This window comes from Melanotaenia boesemani, chromosome 6 (genome assembly GCF_017639745.1).
Source record: "Melanotaenia boesemani isolate fMelBoe1 chromosome 6, fMelBoe1.pri, whole genome shotgun sequence".
Taxonomy (NCBI): Eukaryota; Metazoa; Chordata; class Actinopteri; order Atheriniformes; family Melanotaeniidae; genus Melanotaenia; species Melanotaenia boesemani.
The window spans coordinates 2,833,445-2,852,992 of record NC_055687.1 but is presented as its reverse complement, the minus strand read 5'-3'; the positions used below and the strand labels follow the sequence as shown (position 1 = coordinate 2,852,992).

The 19,548-nt window shown below is 41.9% G+C and overlaps 1 protein-coding gene across 2 annotated transcripts in view; it reads right to left on the bottom strand.

The window, feature by feature from the left end:
* thbs3a (thrombospondin 3a) overlaps window positions 1-19,548 on the bottom strand; it is a 46,204-nt gene that overhangs the window by 11,824 nt on the left and 14,832 nt on the right. The window contains exons 3-16 of one of the 2 annotated variants that reach the window (XM_041988660.1): window positions 10,413-10,666; window positions 8,742-8,844; window positions 8,643-8,669; window positions 8,457-8,539; window positions 8,166-8,217; window positions 7,935-8,083; window positions 7,724-7,861; window positions 6,352-6,426; window positions 5,982-6,134; window positions 5,140-5,250; window positions 4,806-4,913; window positions 4,577-4,736; window positions 2,448-2,566; window positions 946-998 (exon numbers count right to left, since the gene is read on the bottom strand). In XM_041988660.1, coding sequence (XP_041844594.1) covers window positions 946-998; window positions 2,448-2,566; window positions 4,577-4,736; window positions 4,806-4,913; window positions 5,140-5,250; window positions 5,982-6,134; window positions 6,352-6,426; window positions 7,724-7,861; window positions 7,935-8,083; window positions 8,166-8,217; window positions 8,457-8,539; window positions 8,643-8,669; window positions 8,742-8,844; window positions 10,413-10,666 — 1,585 coding nt within the window. The remainder of the gene's footprint in view (window positions 1-945; window positions 999-2,447; window positions 2,567-4,576; window positions 4,737-4,805; window positions 4,914-5,139; window positions 5,251-5,981; window positions 6,135-6,351; window positions 6,427-7,723; window positions 7,862-7,934; window positions 8,084-8,165; window positions 8,218-8,456; window positions 8,540-8,642; window positions 8,670-8,741; window positions 8,845-10,412; window positions 10,667-19,548) is intronic. The other variant, XM_041988661.1, reaches the window with a different exon arrangement.

Here is a 19,548-nt window from a genome sequence, read left to right as displayed (position 1 = left end):
ACACCCACCGTCCACGTTTTCAGGTTCACCCGTTTAACTCATTGGTACCAGACGTCCCGTGGGTGGGACATGACAGTCTCCCTTCCAAGTACCTACACATGCTATGCACCACTGGAAAGTCAAGATTCTTGAGATGTGAATGATGTTTACCATTCCAGGCTACAATCATAGCTGTAGGTTCAGTAATTACTCATTTCAGACCAATCACAAAGGCAGTTTATCTATGGAGCCACACTGTACTTCAGTAGCAGATGATGCTGCAACAAAAACACTCTTGTTACATCAACAGGGTCCAGTAAATGTAGTCCAGTAAAATAGTTGCTCCACAACAAGTTTTTATCCATAAAAACTAGTTTTAGGTAAAAATGGCAGGAATTTTAGGGGTTAACTGCCTGTTAACACTAATATCCAACCAGCCAATCACAGGGCAGCATGTAGTCATGGAGACGTGGTGAAGACGACCTGAAGATTTAAGTGACTTTGAACGTGGTTGTTGGTCTGAGTATTTACTGGGATTTCCACCCACAACCATCTCCAGGGTTTCCAGAGATGGTCTGAAGAAGAGAAAACATCCAGAGCAGCAGTTGTCTGGACCAGGATGCAGCAGAAGACACACCGGGTGCCTCCTGCCAGCTAAGAACAGGAAACTGAGGCTACAATTCACACACACTCACCAACACTGGACAATAGAAGATGGAGAAACATTGCCTCAATGTTGTTTTTGTGTTTCTGTTGTTTGGTATTTTCACGCAAGAAACATAAAAAAAAATAACTTAAAGAAACATATTTGAATAAACACATTAAATTAAATTTATCATCTGGATTATTTTCTCTCAAAAGTCTGAATCTTGATTGTAACTTTAAGAATCTACGAGAAACGTTGATCAAAAAGTTGATTTAGTGCATGCATGTGTGTTTGAGTGTGTGTGTGTGTGTGAAACATACGTGTCCTGGTTGGTGTCACAGACGTCTCCCACCAGGTCGTTGTCGATGTCCGTCTGAAGAAGACACAAACAGTCATAAAACCCACCCAGACCTCCGGCCGCACCGTTACTGCAACATCATGACTAAAACTGATTTAGCTTCATTTCCTTTTCCACTTCATCAGGAATCTGAGGGTTTATATAAAAAATTTGAGGGTTTTCCTGCTATTTGTATTCAGATTCAGACCTTTATTAATCCCAAATTTACTTACATGTGACTTTGTGAAATCCTCAGTAGAAACTGTTTCTATCATCTTGTGTGAAGATCAGCACATTATCTGCTATTTATGGGTTGTTTGATTTTATTATAGTAATTTTATTTCAAACAAACAAACACATATATAAATAAATGAATGTAAATGTAAATTTTTATTTAAGTTTGATCTGTTCATTAAAAGAAAATAAATAGTAGAATAAAAATAAACTCAGACATCAAGCAGTTAGTGGCCGACCTGCTCGTCACACCATCAGGCACCATTACAGCTGCTGACCTCAGCCTGCAGCAAACCAGAAACCAGAACATGCTCAGGTTTGTCCATCAGGATCCTTCTGGATTGGGAGAGACCAGAGACCTGTACACCGACGCTGGAGTTTCTCTTGTCCAGGTAACTTTGGGGTTAACCCAGGGTTTTCCCTCCTAGAAAGCTGGTTCACAGGTAAATCACCATGGTAACGTAACACTGAACGGCTAACCTGCTGGATAACAAATCAACGAGTATAAACGCTCCACGTCCTGACCAATCAGAAAATGCCCCGCCCATTCTTTGAAGGATGTTTCTGTCCTGGTTCTTGACTTGTTCCTGAGTCCGTCCAGCTCCACCAGGGTTGATCTGAGATACTGAGCTAATATTAAAGCTCACACATGGCAAAACTGCAGAACCATGAAGTTATGGAACCACAACTACTCGTGTTGTCACGGTGAGGAATTAATATTCCAACTAAAACATTCTCATACGGGTGCAGAACCTCTAAAGCTTCGCCACAAACATCTGGACTGTAATAATCAGAGTGATTGTCACATCAATTAATATAATCTCATGAATTTATGCATTAACAAAGTTGACTATTTTCTGCTAGCATCCCTTTCTGGCTGTAGCTATGATGCTATTGCCATGGCACTGCTGCTATGGTGCTGTTGCCATGGTGCTGTTGCCACGGTGCTGTTGCCCTGGCGCTGCGGCAGTAGCGCTGCTGCCACGGCGCTGTTGCCACTGTGCTGTTGCCATGGCGCTGCTTCCACGGCACTGTAGCCTCTGCTCATGGGGCAGCCGGTCAGCCAGTTTGAGCTACACGCTGCCTGCTGTAACGACGATATCCTGAAAACAATTTTTCATATTTATCCAGACCTGGAAAATTCTTCTGAAATGTCCCCGATGTCCTCCCATTAGGACTGGAACCAGAAGAAAAATTAAAACCTGACCCAGACACGGGTGTCGGGTTTTGGTGCCGCCGGCTGCTTCCCACCTGCATCGGGTTGCTGAGTTCAGGACAGCTGTCGCAGGCGTCTCCGACTCCGTCCCTGTCCCGGTCTGTCTGCATCGGGTTCGGCACCCTGGGACAGTTATCCAGGACGTTGGGAATTCCTGAACACACACACACACACGTTTATGAATATACATGTGGATTTTAAATGCTGTTCAAACACGTTTTGTGTTTTCAAGAGATTTTATAATCTCAGTGGGACTTTCCTGGTAAAATAAAGGTTAAATAAAATAAAATATAATTGTCTTATGGAGTCAAAAGAAGCGTTAACTCAGGGCGAAGGGAAACGAGAGCTGAGCAAAGAGCTGTGGTTTGATATGTGGGAAGTTCACCAAACTACAACACAATGACAGAAGTGGTGAGAATTTGCTTGGAAGAACCAAATCAGACACTTCATAACACTTCAAATTAAAAGGTAAACAAAGATCTAGCGGCCATGTTGGAGACTCCAGACCAGGAATTGTGAGAAAATGCAGCCATTCTTCACTCGGCTGTCTGTGGGATACCCAGGTGTTGTGCTGCATTATATCTGGGAAACCTGGAGGAAACTGTCCACATAAAAAACCAAAACCTGCTAAAGCTGGTGGCTGCAAAGACGGCCATGTCCAAGAACTGAAGCCCCAGCATGCAGACAGCAACTGCGGTTCCTAACAGTGGAAAGACTGGCAGCTTCAAGCTGAAAATAACAGAAAATAGCAAAAGACCAGAAAAAAGTTTCATATAAAACAAGAAAATGTTCTAATTTATTTTGATCTTTGAAAAACTTTTTCCCCCAGACTTTGTTCATGTTGTTCCTTTTCACTTTTATATGACAAAGTCCATGTTCACTGATGTCAAATTAAGGGAAACTTAAACTTAAAAATCTTATTTTAGTTCTGCCTGTCGTATTTGTAAATGTCCATTTATGTGTTTATACTGAAAAAATAAAGATTTTCTAATGATAAGCTGTGTGACTTATAGAAGTGATGGATTTATAGGGAACATTTCAGAGGTTCTGTATGAAGCGGTGAGACGACCGAAGCGGATCTGCATGTATGTATAAATTTAACTCTTTTGATAATAAAGTTAGAAGAGCGAGAGAACGGTTACAACCCAGAGGAAGTGTGGCTGGAATATTAGGAATCTCATTGGAAATTCAACGTCTTGGCTGGAAGACTGCAGATTTTTTATTACTCCGGCCCAAATATCTGTAGCTATATAGACTGTTTATATAGACTGTTTATACAGACTGTTTATATAGACTGTTTATACAGACTGTTTATATAGACTGTTTATACAGACTGTTTATACAGACTGTTTATATAGACTGTTTATATAGACTGTTTATACAGACTGTTTATACAGACTGTTTATATAGACTGTTTATACAGACTGTTTATATAGACTGTTTATACAGACTGTTTATATAGACTGTTTATATAGACTGTTTATACAGACTGTTTATACAGACTGTTTATATAGACTGTTTATATAGACTGTTTATACAGACTGTTTATACAGACTGTTTATATAGACTGTTTATATAGACTGTTTATACAGACTGTTTATATAGACTGTTTACATAGACTGTTTATATAGATTGTTTATACAGACTGTTTATATAGACTGTTTATACAGACTGTTTATACAGACTGTTTATATAGACTGTTTATACAGACTGTTTATACAGACTGTTTATACAGACTGTTTATATAGACTGTTTATATAGACTGTTTATATAGACTGTTTATATAGACTGTTTATATAGACTGTTTATACAGACTGTTTATATAGACTGTTTATATAGACTGTTTATACAGACTGTTTATACAGACTTTTTATACAGACTGTTTATACAGACTGTTTATACAGACTGTTTATATAGACTGTTTATACAGACTGTTTATACAGACTGTTTATATAGACTGTTTATACAGACTGTTTATATAGACTGTTTATACAGACTGTTTATATAGACTGTTATTTACTATAAACACCTGAAAGTAAATAAAGGATAAAGTGTATGTTTGTTTTTAACTACTTGCAGATGAAGGTTCTTGTGTTGTAGACAGACTCAGATCAGCCCCCTCCCAGATCATCGGGGTTCTCTCCCCACAACCCGGGTCTCTTACCGTCCCCATCGATGTCCTGGTCACAGGCGTCTCCCTGTCCGTTGTTGTCGGTGTCCTTCTGGTCGCTGTTGGGGACGGTGGGACAGTTATCACAAGCGTCTCCAAACGAGTCGCTGTCTGAGTTCTGCTGGTCTTTGTTAGGAACCAGACGGCAGTTGTCCTGAGGGACAGAGGACACGTCACATGATCACATGGACCACCTGCTGCAGACACGGCGTCTCTGTCTTACCTCCACGTTCCTGATGCCGTCTCCATCTGCGTCCTCGTCACACTGGTCTCCGATCCCGTCGTTGTCTGCGTCTTCCTGACCAGAGTTTGGAGTGTACAAACAGTTGTCCTGGTGGACGGAGACAGCCAACCAAACAGACGTGGACAGAGACAAACATCAAGTATTTAATAAAGAATAATACAGGAGTGTCTGTTTGCAGCTTTGACCCACAGCTGTGGATTTACCTCCATTTAAATGACTTATTTTTCCTTTTTTCTTAAAAACAATCATGTTTTTCTCGGTTTTACTTCAGTGTGAAAGGTCAGACGTGTCTGATGGACACGCAGGTTCTGACCTGTTTGCAGTGTTTGTCGTTGTCCATGCAGGGCAGAGGGCGGTCCGGATAACCGTCGATGTCCGTGTCCGTCCCACACGTGTTCCCGTTTCCAGCCCAGCCCACGTTACACTGCAGACACACACTCACAGCATTACATCATCACATTCGTCCCTAGTTTCCACAGCTGCAAATAAAATAAAGTAAAAAAAATAGATGCATTTAGAGAATGTAGAATGAACCATCTTCACTCCAGAGCTGCACTGAAGAGCCAGTCTATCAGTCAATTCACACACAACAATAACTGAATAAATCTAAATTAATGTGTCAACAAATCTCATTTTCTTCTAAAGTAGAAAAGCATCTTTTCTCTGCTCATGTGTGCATCAGTGTTAGAACTCCACCAGGTTTTCCATGTTTCCCTGCTCCAACACACCTGACTCAAATGAATAGGTCGCCGTGCAGAACTTCACAGCCTGTTGGATTCATTTAAGCTGAGTCAGGTGTGTTGGAGCAGGGAAACACTGAAAACCCACAACAGCGGCACCTGGGGATGGACTTTGGACACCCTCCAGATATTTTTGTGTATTTCTGACTGATCCAGTGAAGATTTATGTCTCTGTCCTGCAGATTCTGTCAGTACATCACACAGAGACGTATCCCAGCCCGCCGGCTCCTGGGCCGGCTACACTCGCCCGGCTCCTGGGCCGGCTACACTCGCCCGGCTCCTCGGACGGCTCCTGGGCCGGTTACTCTCGCCCGGCACCTCGCCCGGCTCCTCGGACGGCTACACTCGCCCGGCTCCTCGGACGGCTCCTGGTCCGGCTACAGTGTTGGTTGTGTGGATGGTTGCATGACCTCACCCTGCAGGAGACCTCTCCATTCCTCTCCATGGCGCAGTGGGCGTTGGTGTCACAGGGGTTAAAGGTCAATGAAGCACATGACTTTCTGGGGAAGCAGCCTGCCGTCTGGTTGCCAAGGAAACCTGGTCTACAGCTTCCACATTTGTAGGAACCCTGAGAAGAAAGGAAATTGTTTCAACTGTGTTACCTCAACATGTCCACCAGAGGGAGCTCTTCCACAAGGATTAAGCTGATTCCAGATGTCAGATGATCAGATTAGCACTGGGAGGTCACTGGGAATGTTCAACTTTAGTTTTAAAAAACCAGTTTCAGGCCAACTCCTGAAAGTTTTCCCCAAACATGAAATGAGCGAACAGGGCTGTGAACTCACCACCGTGTTGATGCAGACAGAGTTGGACACGCAGGCTTCAGGCAGATCAACACACTCATCAATATCCACACATTCCTGGAAAACACACACAGATGGAAGAAAGATCTTCAGGATTCGAGAAACTTCTCAGACGGACTGGTCCGTATGAGGAAAAGCTTCACAGCTTAAACCAAACCAAGTTTGTTAAGAAATAAAGAAAAACTGGAGCCTCTGAAACTCGCAGTGTACAAAAGCTCTGTCTTTGTTTTATGCTTGATTTTTGTCCCTTTTTCAAGTTAAACTGAATATTTCTGTCCTTACAACCAGAATTACTGCACCCAGTAACAGATGCTTGTCTGAAGGTTTACTGGTCAGATGCCTGCAGATGGTTACTGGAAAACAGGATCAGACCAAAACCCTGAAGTCTGGTTCAAATCTAATAACACTTCCAGTAAAAAAAAAGATGTTTTCCAGCTTTTCCTAAAGGTTTTCTCCAGATTCTGTCCAGAAACAGCTCCTCTTCCTCTGATGGTTCCCCTCAGCATCTTCATATTGTCCTCAAACAAACATGATTACATTTAGTTAATCCATGAGTCAAACTCAAGCTTAGAAGCGCTAAAATATCCTCATTTCAAACTAAAATAAAACAAAAAAAACTACATTCATGACAGCAGCTTAATGCTATTAAAACAGACTAAAAATAAGTCAAATGAATTCAAACTGTTTGGGTCAACTTGAGCTAAAAGCAGATTAAACTGATCTGATATTCATGGGCAGATTATTCCAGTCTGGGACCAGCTAACGGAAAAGACTCCACGTTTCAGTCTGGTCCCTGAGGTGGATCAAACCAGGTGGGAACTGGACCTCGTGGTTCTAGTGGAGCATGAATAATCAGCGGTGTCAAACACACGGCCCGGGGGCCAAAACCGGCCGACCACAGGGTCCAATCTGGTCTGCAACAGGATTTGATGAATGCTAAAATAACAGAAGATTCCAGCTGTAATATTTTAATGAAACTACAGGAATTCCTCATTTTCCAGGTGGAGTTTCCTGTTTTCTGTTTAAATGTAAAACATGTCCAATCAGGAGGAGAACTGGTTCCATCTTTCCTGACTCCACAGACGTGACGTCAGTTTATATGATGAGGTGAGTCAGTTCAGCTGGTCAGGGTTACTACACACATGTGGAAATATACACGTATGTACGTTTAAAATAACTTCTAGATCTGGAAAAGTTGGGATTAGTCCGCTGGTTTTATAGATCTGTGCTGGTCCGGAAGCTGGAATCAACGTGGAAATGAGTAAATATGTGAAATAATTCAAATATGTAAATAAAATAAAATAAATAGGCCTGAATTCTAAAATAAAAATATGACATTTTGTTTGTTTCTAACCTGTTTGTGCATCTTAGCGTAGTCCAGTCCAGTTCCAACCAGCGGCGCCCCCCACAGGCCTGGAGGACATGGTTTACAGCTGAACCCCCCCACCGTGTTCACACAGGCTTCAGGAGAAAAACAAGGCTGCAGCTCACACTGAGGAAGAGGAGGAGGGCATTACATACATGTAGGACACGCAGGCCGCTGCGTGTTCAGCGCCAGGCGTCACCTCATCAATGTCCTTGCAGTGCGTCCCGTTTCCTGTGGTACCGGGTGGACAGGGTCCACAGGTGTATCCAGGGAACTGCAGACTCTCCATGCAGGACACACCTTTGTAGCAGGGGTTTGGAGAGCAGCGGGAACGCGGCTCATGGAAACCTGAACACAGAGCCCGGCTTCAATCAGGTCCTCAGATTTTCACAAAGGTCCCGAGAGGACAAAGACGGAGCTGCAGACTTACCACAGACCTGACACTCCAGGATGGTGTTCCTGATCAGAGCCATCTCCTTTACCTGAGAACAACCACACCATAAACACCTGTCCTCAGACAGTCCGTCTCACCTGTCCTCAGACAGTCCGTCTCACCTGTCCTCAGACAGTCCGTCTCACCTGTCCTCAGACAGTCCATCTCACCTGTCTTCTGTCTCATCTGTCCTGTCTCATTTGTCCTCAGACATATTGTCTCACCTGTCCTGAGACAGTCCATCACACCTGTCCTCCGTCTCACCTGTCCTCAGACACACTGTCTCACCTGTTCTCGGATGTCCTGCCGCAGCTCTCCCAGGATCTGGTTGAAGATGATGAGCTGACTGATCAGAGCTTTGGCGTGATCACCTGACCAGAGGACATGGAACAAACATGACGGACAGTCTTTGATTAGAATCCAGGTGAACGGTGATTTTACAGATTTCAGAGGTCTGAACAGATGGGATCTCACCCAGGATGGAGTTGACCTCCCCGCTCACTGAAACAGACAAATACATGTTTATCTGCAGCGATTAGCGTTAGCTAAAGTGACCAGCTGAGGTAAACTCACCTGAGTTGTAGGCTGAGGAGTCTCCTTGGAACGGACAGTCAGTCAGAGCTCCTGCTTTCGCAACGGTGCCCCCTAGAGCCAGACGGAGGGACTCCACCGAGCCCTGCCGAAACCAAGAGCGAAACAAGCGTCTGACACAGAGTTCAGCTCATCTTAGTGCAGGTTCCACATTCAGCACAATCTCTCTCCAGCGGGCCGAAGCAGTAAAAGAAAACCATAATAATCTATAAATAAATAAAGTCTCCTTTATTTTAGTGCATATCTTAAACACTATCAGGATGTTTACGTTTAACAAGCCACCTTTTAGAAAACATGAACCAGAACTTTCTGGTTAAAAATAAGTTTCAACAATTTTTTATCTCAATTAAACATTTACATGTTTAGATTCCATCATTTTTATCTATTGTTTTTAAATATTTTAAAATACATTTAATCTAATAAAAAGATGCAAAAAGTAAAAGTTAGATTTTTTTTTATAAAATTCATACATCTTGAACATTTTAGATAAATTATATTTTATTTAGTAATTGATATGTATTATCTATTTGTATTTTATTTATTTAAATATTTTATTTATTTTACATATTTGCTCATATATATTATACATTAATATTACGGATGGATATACATTTAATATATAAAAATTATTATATGCATTTTATTTTTATTTTATAACATATATAAACAAATAACATGATGAAAAAAACATGATTGTGAAGAAAAGAAATATATATATTTATTTTATTTTACTGATGTAATTTCTTTCAATATTTATATTATTTTACATATTCACTCATTAAATAAATTTGTTAAATATATTTTTTTATTTATAAACTCTATAAACATTTTATGCATTTTATTGTTTTAATCTATTTTATATATATACGTATTTTCTATTTTATCATATATTATATTTTTATACAATAACATATTTATTTCTTTATTTCTTTACTGTAACTAATTACATTTATTTACATGTTAATTATTTGGCATATTTACTCATTTCCAGGTTAATACCAGCTTCCAGACCAGCATGGATCTATAAAACCAGCAACATTTAATTCCAGGTATCTGGAAGGGAAAAATCCAGTATTTCATCGTGTACATTTCCACATGTGTGTAGTAATCCTGACGCCTGAACTGACTCACCTCATCATACAAACTGAAGTCACGTCTGTGGAGTCAGAAACGATGGAACCAGTTCTCCTCCTGACTCAGACATGTTTTATGTTCAAATATAAAAAATGAAACCTCATGTGGAAAAAACAGAATTAGATATTTCTACTAAAATATTTGCAGTTTGTTGTTTTTATGTCATTTTTTTAATTTTATCAAATTCATCCCACGGACCTGATCAGACCCTCTGGTGGACCGATTTCAGTCCCCGGGCCGTATGTTTGACAGTCCTGGTCTAAAAGGTTATAAACAACTGAGAGCTGGAAGATCTGATCCTGAGTTTTCTTACATCTGCCCTCTCTGTATTATTTCTGACCCCAGACATAAGGAACCGTTCAGAAGGAAGTTTCTGTCTGTGGGAGGAGGAGAGATTTTATTATTACCTGCCGTGTTCAGAGACTTTAATCCAACCACCGTGTACCAGGGTCATCTCTTCATGACCTTCCCTTTCTATTTTTCACATACATAAAAAGATATTTGCATGTTCTCTTTAACCTGGAGTCGGACGTAGGACTTCTGTCCATGTTTGATCTCCACCATCTCCGCCTCTCTGGGCAGAGGAACCAATGGCGGGAGGCCCTCGCTGGAGTCGGCCAATCGACAGTCGGCATAGAGCTCCAGCATCATGTTGTTCCGCTGAAGGCCGCCGAGTCTGACGATGATGGAGTGAGTCCGTCCATCGGCCAGGTTGGGGTTCTGCAGGTTGACCGTGTGGATCTTCCCGTCAGCTTTGACATAACGGACCAGGACTGATGAAGAGGAGGAAGAAGAGGAGGACACATGACTTCATCTGTCTTTTAGAGGCATTACAGAGAAATACGAGCATTCTTCAAATGATTTAAAGTTAAAGCTTTATTTAATTTAATTAGACTTTTGGCCTGATGGGCCACCGTAGGATACAAGAACAGGCTGGGAAGAGATGACAACTCCGTGTGTGGAAGCAGTTTAACAGAAAAAGTTGAGAGGAATAAAGTGCCTGAAGCAGACCGTTGGCAGCAGGATGAGGGAGGAGCGTTGACCAATAAAACATCAGCGTCCTGGACACACGTGGAAACCTGCTGAAAGCAGATCAAACATCCTGAACTTGAGCTCTTATGGACTTATGGATTTGTTTTCATTTCAGGATGTCGTGGGCTGGACTGAGGTGGTCCATGGTTTAGATCTGGACCTTGACTCATAAGCCACATTCCCACCAAAGGGTCCAGTTCACGATGGTTTGGTTTAGGAAACCCTGATCACTGTTGTGTTTCCACAGCAACCGTTGCCTATCCTGGTAAACAGCATGTCAGCTACATGATAGCGTGATGCAATGACATCACACCTTCCCTAAATTAGCCACCAAATAATAATGGATTAGATTTATATAGCGCTTTTCAAGGCACCCAAAGCACTTTATATTATGTATCCATTATTCAGCCACTCCTCACTCATACCTGGTGATGGTAAGCTACTTGTGTAGCCACAGCTGCCCTGGGACAGGCTGACGGAAACGTGGCTGCCAGTCCGCACCTACGGCCTCTCCGACCATCACCGAACATTCATCCACCAGCAATGCCAACACTGGAGGCAAGGAGGGTTAAGTGTCTTGCCCAAGGACACGACAACAGATCACTGGGGGGGAGTGGGAATCGAACCGCCAACCTTCAGGTCATTGGACAACCCGCTCTATCGCCTGAGCCACTGCTGTCCAACATCCAATGTCAAATGTAGTTTTATTCAGAGACTCTATCTGGTAAATCCACAATGATCCATGATAACAGCATTATTTATCACATTTCACCATAAAAACATCACCATCATTACTATGTTGCTAAGAGACCTCTATTTAGACCTGGACATGGGGATGAAGCCACTTCCTGTCAGACTTTCCACCAATCAGAGAGCTTAGATTGACGGTAACGTCCAATCAGGAGCAGCCAAAGATCAACCAGTGAGCAGAAAGTTCTATGTGTGTGTGAAAAGAAGAAAAATAATGCTCCTCTATGGCTGGAATAAAGCCAAGAAGACGTTTCTGATGCACGGTGGCGCCACAAAGCAGCTGAGCTGGAGTTGGTTTAGTGAGGATAGCAGGTAAATAGTAGCAGGAATAACTGGAAATGAGGAAAAAGTGGAAACATGGAAATAGTTTCTGTTGTGTGTTTGTTTCAATAACAATATTTTTTTCTTTTTTATATCGCAGATGAGAAAAGACTTGGTCACTGTTGATCTGTGTGTTATTTCTACAAAGTTCTGTTAGTAATAAATTCTGCTTTCTTCTTCTGGTCGGCCTTTATGCTGCTATATCTATTCATACATATCAGACCTGGAGGAGAGTCAGCCACTACCGGAGGACATGTTTGGGCCTACCATGGAGCTTAAGTAACATCGCCCTTTATGGAAACACCTGCGAGCTGTCACTCCCCCTTAAATCCAGTGAGAAGGAGGTCAAGGTCTTGCACACGAGGGAAGTGTTGCAGCTCCGGGAATCAAAGGACCCAAAGTCTCAGGGGCAGGGGCTGTAGTTAGGACTGGCAGGACATGGAGAGCAGAGCTGTGGAGCAGGAAGAATCCTGTTTGCTGCATGGAGTCTTGGTGGAGACTGTGGCCAAAAGAAGAGCTGGGCTAGGAATCTTTCCAGTCACCGCTAGTAGATGGGAACAAGTTGTGGTGAGAAAGATCACATGGTCTGACCTCTGGTGGGTACAGGATAGCATCAAGTTCCTTGTCCAGGCTGTCTGTGATGTTCTTCCCACCACTGGGATGGCTGACACACTATCATGCCCCCTTTGCCAGAGGAAGGGGACCCTAGAGGATATATGGAGCTCCTGCCCAGAACCTCTGGTGAAGAAAGACGCCGCTGGCGTCAGGACCAAGTACTTCCTAGGTCCAAACCCAGGAAGCACACCATCAGCTTCATCAGAGCTGGGGAGAAGCCAGCAGCAACTTCTAGAGAAACATCAGGACTTCTCAACACTGCACAGGACTCGCAGCTGACCGTGGACCTAGGCAGGCAACTCAAGACCCTCAGCATGTGGCTAAGACCACTCTCACACCTGACATCATGCCAGAGGCAGAAATGTTGTCATGCTGGAACCCACCACGCCACGGGAAGAGAGAACGGAGGAGGTCTTTGAGCAGAAGAGGGACAAGTACCAGGACCTAGTCAGCCTGCCAGGACATGCAGCTGCCTGGTTTGCCAACTACCTATCAAATAGAACACAATGTGTTCAGGTGGCGGAAAACCACCTCTTCTTTTCTGGACATTACCAAAGGGGTACCTCAAGGCTCAGTGCTGGGACCCATTTTATTTTCAATCTATATAAACAATCTCTGTAATAACCTATCAAATGCAATGTACCATTTTTATGCAGACGATACCATTATTTATTGCTGTTCTAACTCTCTCACGCAGGCCTTTGAGTTTTTTCAATCTGCTTTTAACATTGTCCAGTCTCGTTTATATGATCTTAAATTGGTTTTAAATACAGACAAAACCAAGCTCATGGTCTTCCATCATTCAAAGATGCTACCGCAGAATATTCCAAATATCACAACATCAAATGGAAGACCTATAGAGCAGGTCTCTCATTATAAGTACTTGGGTTTTATCATAGATCAACAGCTCTCTTTTAAAACTCATATAAATAATCTGGTCTCTAAACTTAGGGCGAAGCTTGGTTTCCTTTTCAGAAATAGAACCTGCTTCTCTCTCAGGGTCAGAAAGAAATTAGTGACAGCGACCTTCTTGCCCATTCTCGACTATGGGGACGTGCTTTATTTGAGTGCTTTGTCCAAATGTCTCCAGTCCTTGGACACTGTATTTCATGCGGCACTGAGATTTGTCACAGGCTGCAGTTATCTCACCCATCACTGTGAACTATATGCAAAATCAATCTTGCCTTCTCTGAGTGCCCGTAGGTATGCACACTGGCTGACCCTAATTTATAAAGCTCAGTTAAGCTTGAGTCCTCCTTATTTGTGCACTTTACTGCAGAAAACAAGCAGCAGCTATGCCCTGCAATCTTATTCTACACTTGTTTTATCAGTTCCACGAGTAAGGTCTGAATTTGGAAAAAGAGCATTTAGCTTTGCTGCCCCCACAGCATGGAACACTTTACAGGCCAAACTGAAACTTCTTGAAATTATTCCTCTTGGAGCTTTCCGCTCTATATTAAAGGACAGACAGAGTGAGACTATTGGACAGTGTCTGTGTTATAAATCTTAATTCGTTGTCTGTTGTTGAATTGCTTGGATAGTACACGCACTCTATGTTTGAAAATGCTATTGCTCTGGTGATATTGTATGTTTTAATTTTGTTTTGTTTCTTTGTTTTGGGTCTCATACTGTTTTGTTTGTCTGTTTATGACGTGCTGCAGACCTCTTGGCCAGGTCACCCTTGTGAAAGAGATCATGATCTCAATGGGTTTTTTCTATCTGGTTAAATAAAGGTTGAAAAAAAAAAAGAAAAAAAAAAGGCTGGGTGTTATCCGGATAAAACCCTCAGTTTGGGTTCTTCAAAACTTTTGAGTAGAATCCAGATAACTTTAATCCAAAAAAAAAAAAAAGGGATTATCCTGATCCCAACAGAGGGCAGGATTATAAGGCAGATTTCAGGAAGAAACTGCAGTGCAACCTAACAGCTGATCAAATAATAGAATTTTTTATTTGGCGCATAAACTTGTTTAACTATTACAGTGATAACGTAGATAACATAGGGACAGGCTCCTATTAAATCTTTCAGCAAGTAAAGCACGAATTAAACATGACAGCATCTTGTCCCTTGAAATAAACCCCCAAACAAATTCTAGAACAAACACAAATAAAATATTCAATTTTCCCGTCAGTCATCGCTGCAGAATCAGAAAAGAACTTGTCAGAAAAAATGTCTAACGATTGCATCATCACTACACGTCCCGTCCGTCCCTCATTCTGGCAGAAAGCCAGAGGTTGGGCCTCAACCTCCACACGGAGCTCAGGTCATGTTCCCGGTGGTTCCACCACAGAGAATCCAAACCGTCTCTTCTACCTGCTGTTCTTCACAAGGCCGGCAGCGCACTTTAATCTACATGCTGGAAATCTGGATTTGGTGATCCTGAAAAACCGGAATCTGGATCACGGTGATCCAGTCCTATTTTGCTTCGAACAACCAGGATGAAAGTGAGCCGGATTACGTGATCCGTCGTATTGAAAAATAGGATTACCAAATCCAGATAGCTTTTATCCGGATTAAATTTTTTTAACAACTGGCCCCAGTTTGTCTCAGGACGATCCCTGATGATGGCGTTACATCAGATGTTTCATCATCATCATCATCATCACAACTGATACGTTCTTTTTACGTCATTTTAGCCTCATAATCTGACAGCTGAGAAAGATCATGTCTGATGCTGACTGGTTTATACTGGGATTAAAAGCTGCTACAGACTGGTTTATACTGGGATTAAAAGCTGTTACAGACTGGTTTATACTGGGATTAAAAGCTGCTACAGACTGGTTTATACTGGGATTAAAAGCTGCTACAGACTGGTTTATACTGGGATTAAAAGCTGCTACAGACTGGTTTATACTGGGATTAAAAGCTGCTACAGACTGGTTTATACTGGGATTAAAAGCTGCTACAGACTGGTTTATACTGGGATTAAAAGCTGCTACAGACTGGTTTATACTGGGATTAAAAGCTGTTACAGACTGGTATATACTGGGATTAAAAGCTGTTACACACTGGTTTATACTGGGATTAAAAGCTGCTACAGACTGGTTTATACTGGGATTAAAAGCTGCTACAGACTGGTTTATACTGGGATTAAAAGCTGCTACACACTGGTTTATACTGGGATTAAAGCTGCTACAGACTGGTTTATACTGGGAATAAAAGCTGCTACACACTGGTTTATACTGGGATTAAAAGCTGTTACACACTGGTTTATACTGGGATTAAAAGCTGCTACAGACTGGTTTATACTGGGATTAAAAGCTGTTACAGACTGGTTTATACTGGGATTAAAAGCTGCTACAGACTGGTTTATACTGGGATTAAAAGCTGCTACAGACTGGTTTATACTGGGATTAAAAGCTGCTACAGACTGGTTTATACTGGGATTAAAAGCTGCTACAGACTGGTTTATACTGGGATTAAAAGCTGCTACAGACTGGTTTATACTGGGATTAAAAGCTGCTACAGACTGGTTATACTGGGATTAAAGCTGTTACAGACTGGTATATACTGGGATTAAAAGCTGTTACACACTGGTTTATACTGGGATTAAAAGCTGCTACAGACTGGTTTATACTGGGATTAAAAGCTGCTACAGACTGGTTTATACTGGGATTAAAAGCTGCTACACACTGGTTTATACTGGGATTAAAGCTGCTACAGACTGGTTTATACTGGGAATAAAAGCTGCTACACACTGGTTTATACTGGGATTAAAAGCTGCTACACACTGGTTTATACTGGGATTAAAAGCTGCTACAGACTGGTTTATACTGGGATTAAAAGATGCTACAGACTGGTTTATACTGGGATTAAAAGATGCTACAGACTGGTTTATACTGGGATTAAAAGCTGCTACAGACTGGTTTATACTGGGATTAAAAAGCTGCTACACACTGGTTTATACTGGGATTAAAAGATGCTACAGACTGGTTTATACTGGGATTAAAAGCTGCTACAGACTGGTTTATACTGGGATTAAAAAGCTGCTACACACTGGTTTATACTGGGAATAAAAGCTGCTACAGACTGGTTTATACTGGGATTAAAAGCTGCTACAGACTCGTTTTGTACGGGTATTAAAAGCTGTTACAGACTGGTTTATACTGGGATTAAAAGATGCTACAGACTGGTTTATACTGGGATTAAAAGCTGCTACAGACTGGTTTATACTGGATTAAAAGCTGCTACAGACTGGTTTATACTGGGATTAAAAGCTGTTACAGACTGGTTTATACTGGGATTAAAAGATGCTACAGACTGGTTTATACTGGGATTAAAAGCTGCTACAGACTGGTTTATACTGGGATTAAAAGATGCTACAGACTGGTTTATACTGGGATTAAAAGCTGCTACAGACTGGTTTATACTGGGAATAAAAGCTGTTACAGACTGGTTTATACTGGGAATAAAAGCTGTTACAGACTGGTTTATACTGGGATTAAAAGCTGCTACACACTGGTTTATACTGGGATTAAAAGCTGTTACACACTGGTTTATACTGGGATTAAAAGCTGCTACAGACTGGTTTATACTGGGATTAAAAGCTGTTACAGACTGGTTTATACTGGGATTAAAAGCTGCTACAGACTGGTTTATACTGGGAATAAAAGCTGTTACAGACTGGTTTATACTGGGAATAAAAGCTGTTACAGACTGGTTTATACTGGGATTAAAAGCTGCTACAGACTGGTTTATACTGGGATTAAAAGCTGTTACACACTGGTTTATACTGGGATTAAAAGATGCTACAGACTGGTTTATACTGGGAATAAAAGCTGTTACAGACTGGTTTATACTGGGATTAAAAGCTGCTACAGACTGGTTTATACTGGGATTAAAAGCTGCTACAGACTGGTTTATACTGGGATTATAAGCTGCTACAGACTGGTTTATACTGGGAATAAAAGCTGTTACAGACTGGTTTATACTGGGATTAAAAGCTGCTACAGACTGGTTTATACTGGGATTAAAAGATGCTACAGACTGGTTTATACTGGGATTAAAAGCTGTTACAGACTTGTTTATACTGGGATTAAAAGCTGCTACAGACTGGTTTATACTGGGATTAAAAGATGCTACAGACTGGTTTATACTGGGATTAAAAGCTGCTACAGACTGGTTTATACTGGGAATAAAAGCTGTTACAGACTGGTTTATACTGGGATTAAAAGCTGCTACAGACTGGTTTATACTGGGAATAAAAGCTGTTACAGACTGGTTTATACTGGGAATAAAAGCTGTTACAGACTGGTTTATACTGGGAATAAAAGCTGTTACAGACTGGTTTATACTGGGATTAAAAGCTGCTACAGACTGGTTTATACTGGGATTATAAGCTGCTACAGACTGGTTTATACTGGGACTGGTTTGACCAAAACACGGTGGATCTACATGAACTCCTTGAACAGGTGTGAAAGAACATTAATAATAACGACTGAGAAAATGGGAGCCGTCGTTTGTGGAGAACTTGATGCAGCCCTGCTTCAGCCAGACTCGACCTCCAGCAGCCGTCCAGGTAAGTTTCAGACCCCTGATGTTCACTGGATCTTTTATTCAGCTTTTCTTAATCCACACATCATTTTCTGAGTGAATTAAAACTACATGTCTGAATTTGGAGAAACTTTCATTGATTAATAGAAAATAAATCAACTTCTGGTCATTTCTGTGTTTTTTGTTGATTTTAAGCTGAATGGGGAGAAATGTTGTTGACATTTGAATTTATGAATGAAAAGAGATTTTTAATCAACTCAGAAACGATCAGGCTGAAACTGGGTGAAGAAGTGGCGTTATCAGGGACATGGTTGGTACGATGAGCTGCAGCGTGGACTGTGGCAGAGGAAATATATAAAAATGATAAAGCTTTATTATCCTGTGATGCTCCTGGTGGTGCTGCAGTCTCCCTTCTGGCCCTGGTGATCTGAAGGACTGATGACGTAGCTGTGCTGTTAGATTTGGTAAAAGCTGTGAACAGCAGGAAGTAAACCCGAAGCACCGCCATCTACCGTCCAACAAACATGGCGTCTCCCTGCTGAGAGCTGCTGCGTGGTGACCCAACCATCGTGGAAACTATCTGCCGTAGGGAGGAGGAGGAGGAGGAGAGATGAAGGCTGAACTCAGTCACCCGTCCGGGAGTCAGAGGCCACACTGAGCCACAACACTGCAGTTTATGAAAGTGGGGTGAGATTATAGTGATCATGTCGTCAGGACAGCTGCAGGCTCAGCACCCGGTCTGTCATTATCAGGATAATAAACTCAGAGCAGGTTTCTGAAGCCCAGCAGAGTCTATCAGACCGGGCTAGACCAGAACTCGTGTGTGTTTGCTGTCAGGCAGCAACACATGGCGTCATTAACGTCATCTCTGAGGATTTTATGAGCTCCATGAGCTCACCGCATCCAATCCGGCGCCGCCTCCGTCTTTATTAAACTGCCTCAGATCTCACACTTTCCACAGATCCTCAACCTGCCTGGAGGAATTTTGTGGAAATGTTTGTGAAATGATGCAGAGAACATAAAAACCTCAAGTGTGTGAGCTGAATATTTCACTAACTGGAGACTTTATAGACTCACCTTCATCAATGACCATCAAACCTGTTTGTGTAGCTCCACGGTAACACATGTCCCCCCTTTAGCAGCTGGAGCTTTTAATCCCAGTATAAACCAGTCTGTAGCAGCTTTTAATCCCAGTATAAACCAGTCTGTAGCAGCTTTTAATCCCAGTATAAACCAGTCTGTAGCAGCTTTTAATTCCAGTATAAACCAGTCTGTAGCATCTTTTAATCCCAGTATAAACCAGTCTGTAGCAGCTTTCAATCCCAGTATAAACCAGTCTGTAGCAGCTTTTAATCCCAGTATAAACCAGTCTGTAGCAGCTTTTAATCCAGTATAAACCAGTCTGTAGCAGCTTTTAATCCCAGTATAAACCAGTCTGTAGCAGCT